This window comes from Tachysurus fulvidraco, chromosome 23 (genome assembly GCF_022655615.1).
Source record: "Tachysurus fulvidraco isolate hzauxx_2018 chromosome 23, HZAU_PFXX_2.0, whole genome shotgun sequence".
NCBI lineage: Eukaryota > Metazoa > Chordata > Actinopteri > Siluriformes > Bagridae > Tachysurus > Tachysurus fulvidraco.
The window spans coordinates 10,701,663-10,720,867 of NC_062540.1; the positions used below are offsets into that span (position 1 = coordinate 10,701,663).

The window sequence follows — 19,205 nt, forward strand, 5'->3', positions numbered from 1 at the left end:
CAATTTTCTGTTAAAATTTTTACATTTAAAATGGAGTTAACATGCTTTATTTCTACTCCTTTCTAGAAATGTATATGCTGTATAGTCTGTTACCTAATACAGTACAGACCAAAAGTTTGGACACACCTTCTCATTCAAAGAGTTTGCTTTATTTTCATGACTATGAAAATTGTAGATTCACACTGAAGGCATCAAAACTATGAATTAACACATGTGGAATTATATACATAATAAAAAAGTGTGAAAAATAAAAGACCCCAAACACACCTCCAGGCTGTGTAAGGGCTATTTGACCATGAAGAAGATGGGGTGCTGCGCCAGATGACCTGGCCTCCACAGTCACCGGACCTGAACCCAATCGAGATGGTTTGGGGTGAGCTGGAGTGAAGGCAAAAGGGCCAAGTGCTAAGCATCTCTGGGAGCTCCTTCAAGACTGTTGGAGGACTATTTCAGGTGACTACCTCTTGAAGCTCATCAAGGGAATGCCAAGAGTGTACAAAGCAGTAATCAAAGCAAAAGGTGGATACTTTGAAGAACCCAGAATATGACATATTTTCAGTTGTTTCACACTTTTTTGTTATGAAATAAATGTTCTCTTTGAATGAGAAGGTGTGTCCAAACTTTTGGTCTGTACTGTATATCTGATGATCATTTCAAAATTCATGTCAAGTCAAGTCAACTTTATTTATATAACACATTTAAAAACAACAGCTGTTGGCCAAAATGCTGTACAGAATTTAAGCATATAATAAAATACAAAACAAAATTCGAAAGTCAACATAGGACACAACAACAGATAATAGACTAAGGTTATACCAGTGAGCTTACCTATGATCGTACGCAACAGTAAAAAGATAAGTTTTAAGAAGAGGCTTGAAATCTGCGCATGTTGGTGCTGTTCTTATATAGGGAGGTAACTTGTTCCATAACTATGGAGCAGCCACTGAAAAGGCGCGATCACCTTTCGATTTCAATCGAGTTCTAGGAACAGTCAACTGAAGACTACCAGTTGCCCGGAGTTCCCTAGAATAATTACATTGTAGAAGGAGATCAAAGATATAGGATGGAGCCAATCCATGGAGACCCTTATAAACAAACAGCAGTGCCTTAAAATGAATACGGAATTTAACTGAAGAAGAAGAAGAGAGATCATCACTAGTGAGATATGTTCCCTCTTCCTTGTCCCAGTTAACAACCGAGCAGCAGCATTTTGAACAAGTTGAAGACGAGACAATAGGGGTTGTGAAACCCCTAAGTACAGTACATTACAATAATCTAACCTGGATGAAATAAAAGCATGTATTACAGTCTCCATGTCTTTTGATGTTAAGAATGACTTCATCTTTGCAATGTTCTTTAGCTGATAAAAACAACTTCTAACCACAGCATTGAACTGTTTATCAAAAGTCAAGGCTGAATCAAAAGTAATACCTAAGTTTCTGGCATGTGAATGATGATTATTAGATAGAGGTCCCAGTTTACTAGCCACTACCTCCATAGAAGCAGGGGAGACAAAGATTAAGACCTCAGTCTTACTCATTTAACTGAAGGAAGTTTGCAGACATCCACTCTTTGACCTCTCTCAGACAATCAGACAGACACTGTAAACTGGAGCCATCTTTTGAGTGCACAGGAACATAACACTGAGTATCATCTGCATAACAGTGGTATGAAACATTGTGCCTCCTAAATATTGCATACAAAGGAAGCATGTATTAAGAAAATAAAGCAGGACCCACAATTGAGCTGCGGTTTAAAAGAATGTCATGATCGAGTGTGTCAAATGCCGCACTAAGGTCCAGCAGGATTAAAACCGCACAATTTCCAGAATCAACAATAAGTCATTTAGAACTGTCAGCAATGCAGTTTCCATACTGTGTTGAGGTTTAAAGCCAGACTGATATTTATCGAAAACACTATTTTCCTGTAGAGAGGAAAGCTGATTAAACACAACCTTCTCCAAAACTTTTGATAAAAACGGTAATTTAGAGATGGGACGGTAATTATTTAGATCTGTTGAATCAAGATTTGTTTTTTTAAGCAGTGGCTGTATGGTGGCATGTTTAAAATAGGATGGGACTATCCCACTGATTAAACTGCTATTAATTATTGACAGTAAACTAGGACTAATAGAGTGTCTCTAATAAAAGACGAGGAGGGACAACATCCGACAAACAAAAAGTGGGCTTCAATTTATGGATGACCTGCACCAAATAACTGTGAGACACTGGTGTAAATTCAGATAGATATATGGTATTTGATGTGGATAAATTATAAGCATGTAATCCTTTATTACCAAATCTCTATTTAGAATCTATTTACACTCACTTACAGTCACAAACAAACAATGCTTACAAATCTGCATAGCAAGTGATGCCAGCATATGCCAGTCAAGTATGTTTAATTAAGGTTGTATTCAATTTTACCGAAACATAGTGCATATATTTATCTTAAAGACGGGGTTGGAATGGATAATAAATCTGGTAAATTTCTGGAAAAACACTGGTAAATTCTTGAATGACACTTTAGTAAAGGTATACTGATCCTGCACAAATAGTATACAAGAGCTATTGAAAGGAAAATGTATTTAAGATAAATAAGTGACTTGTGATCCAGGATGAATTCTTCAAAGAAAAATCTCCTCTGTTGTCTCTGCTTTCTTTTCTGCTCTGTAGAAAAGAAGTAGACACAACAATCACTTCATGATGAATCTAGTTAAATAAAAATGTGTTTTTAGTCTCAGTTCTCAGAACTGATCTAGCACAGAATTTCCATATTGCCAGTGATACTGGCCTGAACCTTTGGACTTGTATTTAGCTGAATTTATTAGTATACTCTCACATTCAGTTTTTGTCTGTAAATAGAGTTGTCTATATTAGATTCAGTTTCCCCCCTTATGAATAACATAATTGGTCAATGCGATATGCAGCATTTGACACATCTTATTCATTTTGTTTTTTTAGATAATGATATCTTGAAAATCTAGGTATAGATAAGAATCCGATCTGAAAAGATTAATAGATTAATTATTAATATTTCTGTACTTATGAACCCCCAACCCCACCGCACCCACCACCCCCGACTATGGGCACACTTACGCTGCTTTCTGCAGTTTAGCCTGGATCTGCCAGCGTTGTTGTTCATTTATGGGGTAAAGGCAGAAGAACACCATGCCCATCAGCAGGAGACAGATGGGCACTGGGGCAAACAGGACCTGTAATGTGGTGATCACTGCAGAATCATGCCTACAAGCACCAGGCTTGTACCCTGCAAAGCTGAGGAGGTGATTCATGGGTAAAGTATGTCATTCGCATCACATCACATGTAGATCTACCATTTTCCAGCTGTAGTGTAATTCTATAATGAATAAATCAAGAAAACAATGCTCTCATTGGTTAGATTTGGTATAGAAGCTATCTATGGGGGGGCCACATGTATAATAAAATTCTAAACAGGAGATAATATAATATTTGGCATGAAGAAAAATGGCAGGCTACAAAGTTGTTGGACAGTTACAAACATAAGCCCAGTCAATTTGTATTCACAAACTGGGTGTTAAACCTTTATATTTTGGCAGTAACCAGATTTTAAAATTATTTAAGTTCAGGAAAGCATTTTTAAGATTTATATAGAAAATGTCAAATCATTGACCGTGTGATGTCCTGTCACCTATATAAACTTTTTCATCACCTAAATAAAAAACAGGAAGCTTCTGTGCAATGTACCAGGTCATATTAAATAAATGAATTTAATAAATAAATCCTTACTGTAGTGCAAGTGTAGAGACACCATGTGACACTCCTCCGCCAAACTTGTTAAAAAATACATAGCAAGAGTAAAACATGGGCTCCAGATCACTGCATGTTGGGTTTTTTACCTTAAAGTCATCTACCACATCCGGCAGCATTGACCTGAAAATAGACAAGCAGGTCTAAATGAAAAATAAAACATAAAAGATTATTCTTTATCTTTATTGGTTTACGCTGAAACATTTGCATGGACTGGCATGCTAGCATCAGAGCTCTTCAAACAGGGAGACTATGATATCACATTCTTTCTGTTTTGTTTTTGATTATTGGACTCTCTCCCAGATGAAGATTAAAAGATGATGTCCAACTTGAACTCACCAGGGCAGTAAAAAGATGGACGCTAGACTAGCACCAGCCAAAATGGCCACCAGGGCAAAGATGAGAAAAGTACCCTTTACACAGGATATGATAGTGAGAGCAGGAATGTAAGTCTGCACAGAAATATAGAGCATAGAAATACTGAATTAATTACTTGATTTTAAAATGTGTGGAGTTTTTTTGTGGTGAGCCATATATGTGCAAAACAACAATAAACAACCAAAAGACACAACAGCAGTTGTGTCTCTGAATTTGCTTTTGTGTTTGTAAATTTGATGTTGTGTTTTTGGTATAATTAAAGTGTTTGGCACTTATGATTTAGCTCATTAATAAGATGCATTTCGCTGCATTGTGTTCATCTTAATAATGTGAAAATAAGGAGAGAACATAATCTTACTGTTAGACCAATGAAGATAGTGGTCTTCTTGCCCAGCCTGACCAGTAACATCTGCCATAATGGAATGGACAGAGTGGCTGCCAACTGCACATAAAAATGAGAGGTGTAATAGTAATTAGTAATACTAAACGAATAAAGGCAAAGAGGTATATATTTTTATAACTTTCAGTTTTTATTTTATTATTATTTCAAAGGCATAGACCTACAATACCTCAATACTACAGACCTAAGCATAACACACACTGCAAAATGCTTAGGCTCAATTCCTAAATGTGCAGAAAACAACAGAAGAAAATGGTATTACAGGCCTGTCGTTATTTCTAAAAATGTGGCATTGAGTACAGCCATATCAAGCTCAATGTGTAAGAAAAAGTAATGGATTCATGTTTCCCAATGTATAGTAGTGCCTTCCTTAAATCATAACTGACAGTATGGGGTAAACACTGCTTCCTGCATTTCGAAGAAAACTGAACCTGACTAATGCACACACAGCAAGGAATATTTCCAATGTTTAGGAACTTTTGATTTACTTTGCACTGTGCACAGAAATGCTGCTCAAACAAACAATAAAGTTTTCAGCAACCAAATTGTTGACAGTAACCATTAACATATTCATATATCTTCTGGAAGACTAATGAATCCACTATACTGAATGTCATATAGTGACTCAAAATGTACATACTGTATATGTTCAATGACATAATAATATCTACATGTCAACATTTTCTGTATTCATAATTTGTCTAAGTTACAGAAACGTTGATGAAATGCATTGTCTAAGTTGTATAAATTAATTGTCCAAATAATACTATCTTCATTGAGACATCGTCAAAACAAATGACTGTGGACAAGCCAACATATATTATACATGTACTGAAGTCTTAAATCTGTTAATAATCAATCATTCTCATTCTGTCTTACTTTATATTACATAACTGATCAAAAACAGAATTCAAGACATGGGAGTCAATCATCTATGATACTTATGCAGTAGACAATAATGCTCCTGTACTGTTGTTGTACAGAATTATGATCCTACAAATTGAGGCCTTATGTGTAGAATGTACGTTCAGTCATTGGTCCTGAATTTTATACAGGCAAAAGGATAAACCACTTTAAAGATCAGAAAGCTGTCTACGGGAGCAAGACAAGCCATTTTGCAGATAAGAAAAGAGAGAAAATCAAGCAGAGCCTTTGCAAAAGCATTGGGCATGGACAATAAAACATTTTGAAATGTTCTGAAAGAAACCACTGGTGGACTAACAACCAGACATCGAACAGGACAGCCAAGTAAGAATCTGCTCATCATCTAAAACATACAAGCCCACCAAGCAGTGTGGAGGTAGTGTCATATGTTGGGCTTGCAAAGCTGCTTCAGATACAGACTCACCAATTATTATTTATGATGGTAGCAGCAAAGGAATTTAGAATTTTACAGAAACATTGTCTTCTTTTACAGAGAAATACATCCAATCTAATTAGGAGGAACTTTAACATGCAGCAAAACAATGACTGAAAACTCAGTTCAATATTTTCAGAGGGGACTGAATTTCAGGTTGTGTCAAAACCACATGAACAATTACTTTTTATGTTCCTCAAATTGCTTTGATGTATATTCCAGCTTTGTCTTTGACTCTGATGCTTCACCTATAGTATAAGTAAATGTAAACCTGGTGAAACTGATGTATAAGCTTACACTTACCAGTAATATGAGTACAAGGTGCTGGAAGTAAGCCCCCAATCCTGCTACATGTGTACAGTAGAGAGCTAGGTTTCCCTGGGCCATCTGAGAAAGGAAGGGAGGGAGGGAGGTATGAAGGAAGAAAAAAAGGAAGAAAGGATGGATGGATGGAAGGATGGATGGATGGATGGAAAAAAACTCCCAATGTGAAACAGTGAACATCCATGTAATAGATTTTTTTTAACTTTGTATACTGTAGCTAATGGGGCCCATGCATCTTAATGCTATATTCATACCTCTAATGCATCACAATATGGAAAACCCACAGGTGGCACAAAGTGCTAGTTTTCATCACATTACAAGTGCAATGTACTACATTATTTTCAAGGTTCTGACCTGAAAAGCAACTGAGGAAAAGAGAAATCCCAACACAAGTCGAACATATGGCTTATGTCTCACAACCAGTTTCATACCAGTCAGGTATGACACTTTCATGCGATCCAGCTTACTCAATGGAGCTGATAAAGAAACACAACAAGATTCAAAATAGATTATTTTACAGTTTTATGCAAAAAAGTTTCTGTACACCCAGGAACTCTGCACATTGTTCTTAAGAATTTGATGATACTGAGTGAAATCTATGTGACCCTGAACGTTAATAAGGTTTCCATCACCTGTGCTTGCCACACAGCCCCATAACATGATAAACCCTCCACCAACTTTTATAGTAGGGAGCAGGTTCTTCTCCTGGAAAGCTGTGTTCTTTTTCTGTCGTGCAAAGCACTTTTGGTTGTGACCAAATAACTCTGTTTCATTTGTCTACAGCACATTAGTCGAAAATAATTCTGGCTTGTCCAGATGAGCCTTAGCATACCTCAGAAGACTTTGCTTGTTGGCAGTACGCAAAAACAGCATCACCCTTCTCATGAGCCTTTCATTGTGCAAAGTGCACTGGACTGTGGAACGATGTACAATGACACCATCAGCAGCAAGATGTTCTTGAATGTCTTTGGAATTTGTCTGTAGTCTGTCTGTCACCATTCTTCCATTCCTCGCCTCTGCCTTTCAGATATTTTTCTCAGCCTACCATACCTTTCCCTCACAAAGACCGGTCCTGTGGCCTTCCATTTTTTAACTATATTACCTGACTTTGGAGACAGAGACCTTGTTAACTTTAGATCCTGATAACTTGTATCCTTCTCCTAAATCATATTGACAAATTATCCTAGTTCTTAGGTCATTAGGGAGTTCTTTTAAGGTTCCCATGTTGCTACTTTCTAGTAGAGAATCAGGAAAAAACAAACTAACAATTAGCTACCTTAAATATCCTTTTTCATGATTAATTGCACCTCTGTTTGCAGTGTAATCTTAATTGAGCCAATCAAATTGCAATTTTGTGTTGCAAATCAATTATGTGTTTTGTGCCCAAACTTTTGCACAGCCTGTTTTTCACATTTGATATTCTTTTATTCAACTCAGTACATTCATTTTTGTCATTTTTCTCTAGAAACAAAATTACATATCAAAACAACCTTTTCTTATAAAGACAGCAAATTATTATGCAGCATCAGAGGGATGCCAAAACGGCAGTGAATGACAATTACGGGTGATAGTGTGCCACTACAACAGATATTTAGAAAAATTGTTTATTCCATATTAAAATGTTTATTCTTACCCAATTGCTCCTTCACTCCAAGAAACAGCACAAGGCAGCACAGGAAGTAGAAACCTCCTAACACCAATGCAGCAATCAAATAAGCTCTCCTCTGTTGAAGGACAACACACACTGAAACTACTCCTTCAAGTCATAAACTTATAAATGATAGAAATGTGAATGTAAAAAAGTTTTAAATTGTTTTACACAATCTGGCAGTAGATTTAGTCAGCAGGTATAACAGGGCTTGAATGTAGAAGAACTTTAAAACTAGCTCGCACAAAGACGCTAGTCTGTGATTTATCACTAGTAGTCAAAATACAGCAATAAACTAAGAGGCATGAACAGCTACTACAAAAAAGGTTTTAATGTATTGAAACAAAACACTGTTAACATATTTAAAATAAATAACAAATTTAAGGGTTTTCACACCAATGCATTCTTAATCAAGTTTTTCATAATTTAATTTTTTTTTCCATAATTTTGTGAACTATATAAATTGGAATGCTAATTATGTTTATTTAAAGAATAAATACTTATGGAAAGCAAACATATTTGGAAAAATTGTTGTTTTGTAAGCAATGCACTGTGTTACAGATAAATGGACATTTTTTAGAGAAGTTGCTGTTAACTAAACTAATTTGTTTGGTCCATCCCTCTTGAGACCAAACTAAATGTAATGTGGCTCAGTGAATAAAATGTTTTAACCCCTGTTCTCTAAACCATACTTTAGTTATTGTGTAGTTAAACATTATATGTGGCACATGGACCATTACATATATTGCTGCAATGTCTGTGAGGTTTTCACGTCTCTTAAGACAGCTCTGCGCATAGACTGAATTTGTCTCACATATTTTGAATAAAAGCATCTGCTATATTAACAAATGTAAATTTTATGCAAATATGCTGGAAAGGTAAATGTCTTATTAGAACATTTTGAGCTTTTACAGTGTTTATGTTTAAGTATACGTGTGAGAGTATGCAAATCTGTGTATCTCTAACAGCCTCTATATATTTGCCTTCATATCTATTTTTTCCACAGTAGCCATAACAGTATGCTTACTTTCAGAGGCTTTTTTGACAGATAAAAGTACACACATATGGCAATCATATGGCTGATTGTATATTGTATAGATTGTAGGTCTGATCATATTTTTTTCACAATAATTGTGTTAGAGTGATGGTCGTGATGGTCATAAATGGTCAATAACAGACAAAACTTTCCCTAATATTATTAAAATAGTATGATGGCTTGATGGTAAATCACACTTCTGCTACTCTCTTGTATCCACCCAAAGCATGCTACATTGTATGTGTAACGAGTCTGTCTGTGTTTTCCCTTGTTTCTGTCTGCTGTCATTCCCGCTGTTAATTGTTGACCCCGCCCACCTATTTGTTACCATGGACATTAACTGCACTCATTCTCTTCCCCAGGTGTTTTGTCTTAGTCTGTGATTGCCTCCGTCTTGTGATTGGTTCTTGTTCCCCATATCTACTCTGTTTGTTCATTTCCCTGTTGTGAGTCATTGTTAGTATGTTCTATGCTGTCTGTTCAAGTTTCTGTTTCTGTTCCTGTGCCCTGTCCTGCTCAGTGTTCTGCCCTGTTTTTTCCTGTTTTTGTCTATTAAAAGGATTAACTGCATTTGGATCTGCATTCGCCTTTGACTAACCGCGACAGAACGACTCACCAAATGGATCCAGCAGAAATCCTGTTTTGTCTATGTCAGGAGGACTCCCCAGTCGAGGAATATGCGGAGGTATTCGTGGACCTGTGCAACCAGGTCAACTTTGGGGAGAAGGCTCTCAAGGACATTTTTAAGTACAGACTAAAGGACATCCTGCGAGATTTAATGCCATCTAGCCGAGAGAGTCATTCACGGACTTCGTCAACTTGGCGTTGCTCCTGGGCGGGTCCGCATTAACCTTGAGCAATGCAGAGACGGAACCTGGCCGTAAATATTTTTTTGGGGGGGCAGCAAGCATCGGGGTCCGTGGGCTACAGAGCGGAACCAGCCACGGACGCCCGAATGCCCTACAGTGCCTCCGTCCAGCCCAGTCCCGTGGACACCTGTGACCGAGCCAGTTCTCATGGCTACCGTACCGGCAAGCTCGGCTGAGGCCCGTGCGAACCGGCTGGTCTCCAAACTGGCGGATACCCCGATGAGGTCGGCTCGGGCGGCCGGCATCCCTAAGCCGTCGGCCTCACCAGCCGAACCGACCGGGTCATCAGAACCAGCCAGGACAACGGAACCTGCCGAGCCGGCCTGGTCGACGGAACCTGCCGAGCCGACCGGGTCGACGGAACCTGCCGAGCCGACCGGGTCGACGGAACCTGCCGAGCCGACCGGGTCGATGGAACCTGCCGAGCCGACCGGGTCGAAGCAACCGAGCGGGTCGACGGAACCTACGGAACCGAGCGGGTCGAACCGAACCTGCCGAACCGGCCGGGTTGACCGAAATGACTGAGTCGGAGAACGCAGTGGACATGGTTACACTCAAACTCCCTGAACTCTCTGCCTGGCCTGAACCTGCCAATGTTCCTGTGGTATCTGTCCTGTGTTTTGTTGCACTTTTTTGTCTAAAAGGCATTTGGATCCGCATTCGCCTGTGACTAACCGTGACAGAATGCTTGTATAGATCAGATAAAATGAATGTGATTAAGTTAATTACTGCCTATGCAACTGTTTACAGTGCAGAAAATGAAACTTATACATCAAGGTTTGCAACTTTCAGGGTGTGCCACTAAATGACAAGCAAAGACAAGTACTATTGTACAAATGTGCATATGTCATAGTATTTATTTCCTTTGTAAGCAGTGTTTTGTGTATTCAGCCTTTACTTTACTTTTCAAATGCAGATAAATAAACACATTTAAGAGAAATGGTAGTTTACTAAACTGATTTGTTTTTAAATCCTAGCTGCCATATGTTAGCTACATACATTTAATAAAAGTAATTTAGGTATTAGGTATTTATTTGTCAACATTTTACCACATTTTGCCAAAGCTAGCATCATCACTTTATGCGCATCTGATGTCATTTTGCATAACGACATATACTTCTGGTTAGAAAAATCTGTTTGAGTTCTATTTGAGATGATACTAATCTTACTAAACTTCATACACTAGACTGTAGAATACATAGTGCATAGTATTAGTGTGTCATTTGGCACATTGCTTTTGTGTTAAATGACCACTTATAAATAAGAAACAGATGTGCCGCATGCCAGATGTGCTATTACAAACTTCGGATTTTTTCATGTCTCTAAAGGAAATTGCATGGGGTTAAATAAGCAGATATATCATTGGAATAGATGGGCAGTTTCCTGGAAAGTCATCAGTTTATTAGTAATGCTGAGCTTTAGGGTGTGTGGCAGCCTACAAGTGACTCTCCTTTAGTTTGAAGGGATTTTAAATTAATTTTTGAAAATGTAAGTTGATTTTAGAAAGTTAAACCTGAAAAGCACTTTGTGCTAATGCAAAGAAAATGTAATGTATCTTTAGGGTATATAAACCACTCAACTGTAACTCGCACGTGAATGGGACAAGTAAATTGAACCTTCAGAAATATTGTTTATGCATTTGTTGCTATATTGCTTCCCAATGGGGTTTTAGGCTGCCAGTTTTCTTGGTCTATTATCGATATATTCATTGATAGAAACTTCAAAGCACTTCTGTAAGTCACTTTGGATGGGTGTGTGCCAAATGCAGTAAATGTACAGTAAATGTAAGAATTGTACATCCTTTGATAAGTTACTGTAAGCATGTCTGACCGTATCCTGCAGTGTGGCAGTGAAAGGAGTTGTAGAGTTGTGGTACAGCAGAGATGAGTAGTTTCCAGTGAGTGCAATACTCTCATTGAGCTCACTGCATGCTTGTGCTTTTTTAGCATGATACACCCCCACAATCTGTCCCTGAATGGTGGCTCCTGCCAATGTTGCAAACATCTCCATTCCCATTCCTGCAGGATGAACAGAATGACAGAAGATACAATGTAAGCAAGTTTGTACTTTACAATAACAACCTCCGGATAAGTATGAGTAACCCTACGTCCAGATTAAATATAGACGTAGATAAACAGATATAGTTCCTGTGGAATAGCTGAGCTAGAACTTCAGATAAATTAAGCAAATCCGGAGAGCAGGCTATTTCTCCCTCAGTACAGGAAACAGGAAATGCATATCACATAAATTTACATTTATATCATGTGTGTACCTCTAGGCCATTTATATTAAAGAATTCACTTCTATTTTATAGATGTTGCTTTAACTACTAGCATTGTAGCGTGACACATGCTGAAGTTGAAAGAAGTTGTATGTGAAGAGAGAGAGCTCCCTCCCAATTTTACTCTCTAGACACATGACCAGTGATGGCTGTGGCATCATTAGGATTCAACTCACTATTTCCCAACAATTGGGTGAATGCAATTGCCACTGAGTGGGTGTATGGTGCCCTGTGATGCACTAGTGTTCCATTCAGGGTGCCTCGTATTCTCTACAAGGGTCAGTCTATATTTATATTATGGTCAATTATAATAAATTAATTATTAAAAGGACACAGAGGAACACCATAAATTGCTTGAATGTGTTCACATCCTCTCTGTTTGCCAGGATTATACGGAGTGGGGTCAAGGAATTAAACAAATCATTACAATCAGTTTTAAGCCCACTGATTGTAATCATTGTACATGTGACTTAGAGTGGAACTTTTTATCCATACTTCGAATTTCATTAGCCATTTTATGAACCATCAAAATTTGCTAAGAGACCAGAGAGTGAAAAATTATTATGGATGTTGTATCTTACTGTAGCCAGTGGCAGAGTCTCTGTCTTTTTGATCACCACCCAAAAACATGTTTAAGGAAGTGTAGGGCACATGGTAGCACTAAGAGAGAAAAGATAAAAAACAGTATATAGTAGTACAGTAATGTGTCCAGCTTTTCTATTTGAATGAGCAAACAGATCTTACAATAAAGGTTTAAAAATTGTCTTAAAAACTGTAACAGAATGAATAGAATGAGTGACAAATGTTGGAGGAAATGTGGATTGGTCGGTGATCAAACTCATATCTTTTAGGACTGCCCCATCGTACATTGCTTTTGGAGGGACATTAAGGGCATTGTGGACAATCTACTATGAGTGAACAAGTCTTTTGACTCCCAAACTTTTTTAATGGACATCTTTCCAGACAACCTTTCACAAGATCAAGCATTTCTTCTCCATCTCTTTCTAATGACGGCTAGGAAAATGATAATATTTTGGCTAAAGCCTAAACCACATACTGTTAAGCAATGGACACAAAAGTTAAAACAAGTTTACTTAATGGAACGGTTGACAGCACAACTGCAATTAAAAGTCACAGCTTTTGAAAGAAGATGGGGTCCAGCTATTGACTTTCTGAAATAGGACACAATCTATGCCTTAATATGTATATGTCATGATGGTAAATAATGTATGAAGCCCACTCTCAGGACAATGTTCATGTGTTTTTGTTTTTATTTTTGTTTTGTCATAATAAAGTTTAAAAAAAACTGTAACAGAACAAACAGAACAGTACAGAACAAATTGTACTGTGTTCTAAAAGACCATTGCTTTTTATGGCATTGGCTATGTACAGTAGAAGTAAAAAGGAGCGTCACCTAGAAACTCAGTTTTCCTGATTGAAATGATATTTTCAAATATTGTTACATAATTTTACACTAATATAATTTGGATAATGGGCACCAATATGGCCTTATTGTCAGACACCATAAATTACCATCAGTGGACAGAAGTAAGAGAAAGCATAACTGGCCCTGTTTTCTGGGTGAGAATTACAGTGAGCTTATTATTATATAGGATTCATTAGCTGAAGCGGGGGAAAAAATGCTATATTTTATTGAAATGTACACGTCACTACAACAACCACAGCAAAAACATGCCCTGTAGAAGGGACAGGAACATAGTGACAAGTGATGGTCTTACACTCATTAAAGTGTCAAAGAGACAGCACCAGCTAAAGTACCAGCAAAAGCTGAAGACAGGAGACATGCTGTCCTGGGGAGTGTACCACTGCATGATGTAGGCGATCACTCCCAAAGGCATGGAGTACACAATCCTGGTAGAAAAGGAAATAAACAGAGAACCAACACATGCAAGAAAACAGTAATAATAAATTGACATAATATGTCAATATGTCATGCTACTTTCAACAAATTCAGCAGATTCCTTCAGACTAAAATAACGAAGATGGACATTTTAGATACAATTGGACTATTTACCATTGGCGGTATTGGTAAATTTATCTATCTATCTATCTATCTATCTATCTATCTATCTATCTATCTGTCTGTCTGTCTGTCTGTCTGTCTGTCTGTCTGTCTGTCTGTCTGTCTGTCTGTGTATCTATCTATATTACATGGATTCAGAAAATTATTAGTGACATATCAAAATGCTTGGCACCCATTCTCCAGATTGTATCTGCTCACTCGCAGTACAAGAACTTCTTTTAATGTTTACCCCCTTCCTTACCATGGAATGAGCTTGCCTATGCATGTGCGTCCACTCTTGCTGACCATGTAGCCCACTAAAGGGTCTGTGATCGCATCCCAGGCTCGGCCAAGGAAAAGGTTTACAGACACATAGAAAGGTGTCATCTGAAAAATGAAAATTTAACATGAGACTGAAAAGAATATGAACATACTTTGTACTGTATATAATATTGAAAACATTTCAACTATTCATAGGAATACAGTACTTAGTGTTCAGAGATGTTTACTTTATGTATAGATGCATAAACAAATGCAAATTTGCAGTAAGAAGCATTTACAAAGTCATTAAAGACCTGCTCATGGACATACCCTTGATATCTTACTGTTCTAATCAGAAATTAAAAAGGTTGTACTACAGAGATATTGCCCAATTTAGAAGGGAAACTAAATATATTATATACTAAATAAAAAATATTTTAGACAGAGCTGAAAGAAACTAAACATCTGTACATCTGGGTCATATTTAGGAAAGACAATATGAATTGAATTCACAAGCCACTTCCTAGTATTTTTCAGAGATCGTTGATAAAAATGAAAATATTTTATTTCATTTTATCTAAAAGGTCTTGGTTTTTCATTTTCATATGTGTTCTCACTGGGTTACAAAGGAAGTTAACATAAAAAGTGGCAATCTGCTGCAAAGTTGCTCTGCTTTGTTGCTATGTACCATATAACACCTTGTACTTTATATAGCTTCTGCAGTGGCAGGAGTGTTTATAAGTGTAAAGAAATAATGGAAATGTGTGCTTTACAAAACTACTTGAGATAAAGATAAATAAATGAGTGAATGCCTACTGCATTGCTACATTATCCCAGCATGCCTATACAAGTAATAGTGTTTAACATATTCAAAATATATAGTAGTAATTTCCCTTTTTCAATTGACCAATGTTTCCATGAGCAGCTTCTGGGAAATTCTGTTCATTTGTATGCCAGATGCTTGCAGGAAGCAGTGGCAAACCAAAACTGTTTGCATTTTTGTCTTTTACTCAGTCACAGGTTGCACTCTTTACACCACAACCAATATCTTCAGATAAACTGATTTCACATAGTGTAAAAAACAAAATAGCATATCTCTATTAGACAGGATGTATGTTGTGTTGCAATGTGTGCTCTACAAGAAGCATATTGACATCTGACCTGCACAACATCCAGTAGAAAGATCTGCATGAAAAAGCCTTTGGCATTACTTGTCATTTGATAGGGCATCCCTCCAATGGCGTAGCACAGTTTTCTTATAAGTGGAATGCCTGACCCTTTCTGCAAAAGAAGAACATCTGTGCAGTATGCTACATCTGGATTCATTCCACTGCTGCTTACAGATATAAAAAGTAGCAATGGTAGCAATTTTATTGACAAATGTAAAAGCTTTATTGAAAAGACCATTTAATAGCATTTATACATAAATAACAAAAAGACAAATATAATTTGTGTATTTTCTTTGCTGAAAAATCCTTCAGTCCTTCTTGCTACACCTCATATTATTTCACATCGATTCAAAATAATCTTTGGCTCTCAGCGCTTCAGTCTTTGCAGGACTGAAACATTCTAGCTGTGTGCTTAAAAGGTTTAATGGTACCAATTTTCCTGCAACAATACACTTCATGGAAGAGTAGTAAAGCAGAAACCAATGTTTACCAAGAAAAAGAGCAAACATCATTTTACTTGTCCTAAAAATCACAAGCATTATGCCTGAGATTTTTGGGCCAATATTTTACAGCAGAGTCAAAAGTGAAAGAGTGCATGCTTCCTTGTGTCTGAGACAGAGCAAATACAGCACTCATCTTACATTGAAACATGGTGGTGGCAGTATGAAGTTATGTCAATGTTTTGTTACCACTGAACCTGAGTGACTTGCTATTGTTGAAGGAATTCTGGTATGTAATTGACCATTCTTGAGAATATCCAACCATCTTAAGTGTCATTGGTTAATCAGGACAGTCATCAACAAGAAAAAAATAAGTCAACATCTGAAGGGTTAATATAAGAAGTTTTGGGGTGGCACAGACAAAACCCTGACCCAAAACCAAAATGCTTGCCAGAAGACATTCAAATGGGTCAGAATTTAAGTAGTTCTGCAAAGAACAGTGTGCCATGAGTCCTCACCAGAGATTCACAAGCCTTTTATCAAATTATAGCTTCTGAGGACAGTCCAACCACATTTTAGATTTAAAGGGCATTTATTTTTCACAGGGGTGATATGGGACTATAAAGATTATATTTTATTCAAGGAACAAAGTAAACACTTTACAAAATTGTGTATTAATGAAATTACCTGTTGGTCATAGCTTGGGTCCTCAGAACACGCCATTTCCGCGCACTGTGTGTGTGAATCCCGGCGCATCCTCAAGCGCCTCGTCCTCGTCCAGACGTCTAGAACCGGTTAATTCTGCGACACTGAATAACTCTCAAATATATTGTGCAGTGAAAAGTACAACTACACAAAAAGTTGTGCAGAAGACTTCCCCATGCCTTGAACAAAGTTTGATGCCGTCTCCGAAGCGATTTGTCTTCTTGATCCTTGAAAGTGAATGGAGGGAAACATCCGGTCGTTTATGTTTTAGTTTTACACTAAACGTGCAGTCGCATGCGGAAACCTTCAAGTAATGCAAAGTAGGTGGTTACATGTTTGTCTTTTGAAGCTGATTCCTCACGCACACTGATGTGGTAATCTATGCTCTACTCCATAGGTTTACGCCCCCTTGTTGCTCCCCCTAGTATAGGATTAACAGTTATGCCTTGTTTGGAATTTTTTTTTAACTGGAGCCAATCCTCTATTGCACAATTTCCCGTTACACTTGGTTAACGTGGTTAAGCCTCGTTTACAAAGGCATGCAGCATCAACTTGTGTGTACAATACTATATACATTTATAAATAATCATCATCATCATAATAATAATAACAATAATAATAATAAATAAGACCATATGTCCAACATCAGTGCCAATCCTCCTTGTTGATGTGGCCAATACACACATTTCAGATTCAGGGCAATTAAATTCCAGCCTGCAGCCTAGTTTTATTTGGCCTGGGTGATCCTGGAAAAACTATGGTTTTTTACAATGGTCCATTGTACAGCATTGCACAAACTAGCGCAAGTCTCACAGTTAACTAAACCCAACAAGCTTTTTTTCCTTTATCTGAATAGTACTTATCAGATAGATAGATAGATAGATAGATAGATAGATAGATAGATAGATAGATAGATAGATAGATAGATGCAGTTGATGCAGGTGCCACATGGGTTGATTTGAGTTTTTACAAAACTTTTGCTCTCCTGGAAATTTTATACATAGCAGTCTAGAGTTTACAGCGTATGGTACAAAAAACATAATTTGAGCAAAAGGTCTGAAAGCTGATACACCCTGTTGATGAGAGAGCTCAGAGGAGTGTTCTAATCAGAGAGGAAGTCTAAACTAACTCAACTAAATTAACTCAAATAAGCAGACATGATAATTCTGTTTTGCTTGGGTTTGATTGCAAGTTACGGAAACCACAGGGTGCATTTTAGGCTTCTCCACAAAACTCTGGCATGGTCAGCAGTTGTGATATTGTGAAATTTGCAATACCCAGAAAAAGTTGCAGCTCCTTTAGGTTTGGCCAGTCCACCATGGCTGTGATCTTGCCCTGTCCATGATGTTATGATGTAACCGAGAAATGCAATGGTTCTCTGATGGAATTCACACTTTTCATATTTTACATACAGCTGGGTGTCTATCAGGTGGCAGAGGACACGTGAGAATTTCACGAGGTGGAGTGGTGTTGTCATGGATGGCTTGGACAATTCCCTGGTTTTGTTTATGTCTAGTCCCATGTGTTTTTGTTTATGTTTTGTGTTCTTGTGATCCTTATCCCATTCCCATATCTGCACACCACTAATTACCTTCCCTATTTATACCTGCAGTCTTGTGTTTGCTTTTTCTGAGTCCTGAGTCCAGAGTTTGTTCCAACGGAGGCACCCTGCACATGACAGAAACATGGGACAGGACATAAACAAAACCTGCCTGAACTCTATCTGGTGTTCCATCAAAGAAATGTCCAAGCCATCCATGACAGTTGTATTAAGGCAGAATGCTGGCCTGAGTGCTGGACTCTGGGCTCTCTATGGAGGTAGGAAACTATTGAATAAGCTACTTGTCTGGCCAGGACAGCAGAGTATTGTAAAGGAGTGGAGTGAAGAAGGTTTTGGATCTGCCGCGTGACAATGACATTTTCATGGACATGCAGACATACATGCAGGCAACACTGACAACCCAAAAACAAGAGTCTGTGTGAATGACAATATATTATGAAAAATGTTTAGAAATATTTTATGATTATACAGTTATTTAAAAGTAATATGTTGTCAATATTATTCCTGCAATTTCCTGTACATTTTATTTAAACTAAAACACGAGTCCTATTTTTACAGACACTCTTCAGTCTCACTTTTCTTGACAAACTCGACTGACAGTAAGCACATATTTGAGCTTGTAAAATATTTATTTCATATAAATAATAAATATAAAAACATTCACGTTGTTCAATGTGCAAATACTTCCTATTATATTTACCAAACAGACAAAAAGATTAAAATGCAAAACTAGACATTAACTAACTTATCATTTTCCAGCTGTTGTATTGACTTCTTGACTTGACTTGAAACCCTTCAGAGACATTAATGGTAATCATGGTAATTATACAAGAGCAACAAAAACTTCGGCACTGAATTTAATTCCAAAGGCATGATTCAGATGGGATGGGAAAGTTTCAGCATGTCCACCAAGTTTACTCGGTGCTTTTAAAGGAGCGCCCCCATGTGGAGAATCAAGAGCGTGT

The 19,205-nt window shown here is 37.5% G+C and overlaps 1 protein-coding gene across 2 annotated transcripts; it reads right to left on the reverse strand.

The window, feature by feature from the left end:
• Positions 1-665: 665 nt before the first annotated feature.
• LOC113641649 (sodium-dependent lysophosphatidylcholine symporter 1) lies at positions 666-17,107 on the reverse strand. 2 transcript variants are annotated; one of them, XM_027144478.2, is made up of 14 exons: positions 16,662-17,103; positions 15,527-15,646; positions 14,367-14,491; positions 13,821-13,953; positions 12,663-12,741; positions 11,631-11,818; positions 7,881-7,971; positions 6,602-6,723; positions 6,227-6,310; positions 4,525-4,608; positions 4,128-4,240; positions 3,768-3,911; positions 3,099-3,275; positions 666-2,669 (listed from the first exon to the last, which is right to left on the reverse strand). In XM_027144478.2, exons 1-14 carry the CDS (start codon positions 16,728-16,730, stop codon positions 2,627-2,629), a joined length of 1,572 nt encoding a protein of 523 aa, XP_027000279.1. In that variant the 5' UTR covers positions 16,731-17,103; the 3' UTR covers positions 666-2,626. The 2 variants fall into 2 exon arrangements, with proteins under 2 accessions (XP_027000279.1, XP_047662758.1); XM_047806802.1 differs by lacking the exon at positions 666-2,669 and having other exon boundaries at positions 3,106-3,357; positions 16,662-17,107.
• Between the last annotated feature and the right edge of the window lie 2,098 nt (positions 17,108-19,205).

Bases quoted from the DNA above. Each gene is read 5' to 3' on its own strand.
- LOC113641649 (XM_027144478.2), bottom strand. From the start codon at position 16,730: ATGCGCCGGGATTCACACACACAGTGCGCGGAAATGGCGTGTTCTGAG. The intron at 14,492-15,526 runs GTCAGATGTCAA...TTCATTTTTCAG, and splicing joins TTCTACTGGATGTTGTGCAG to ATGACACCTTTCTATGTGTC. The intron at 3,276-3,767 runs GTAAGGATTTAT...TCACCTCCTCAG, and splicing joins GTCTCTACACTTGCACTACA to CTTTGCAGGGTACAAGCCTG.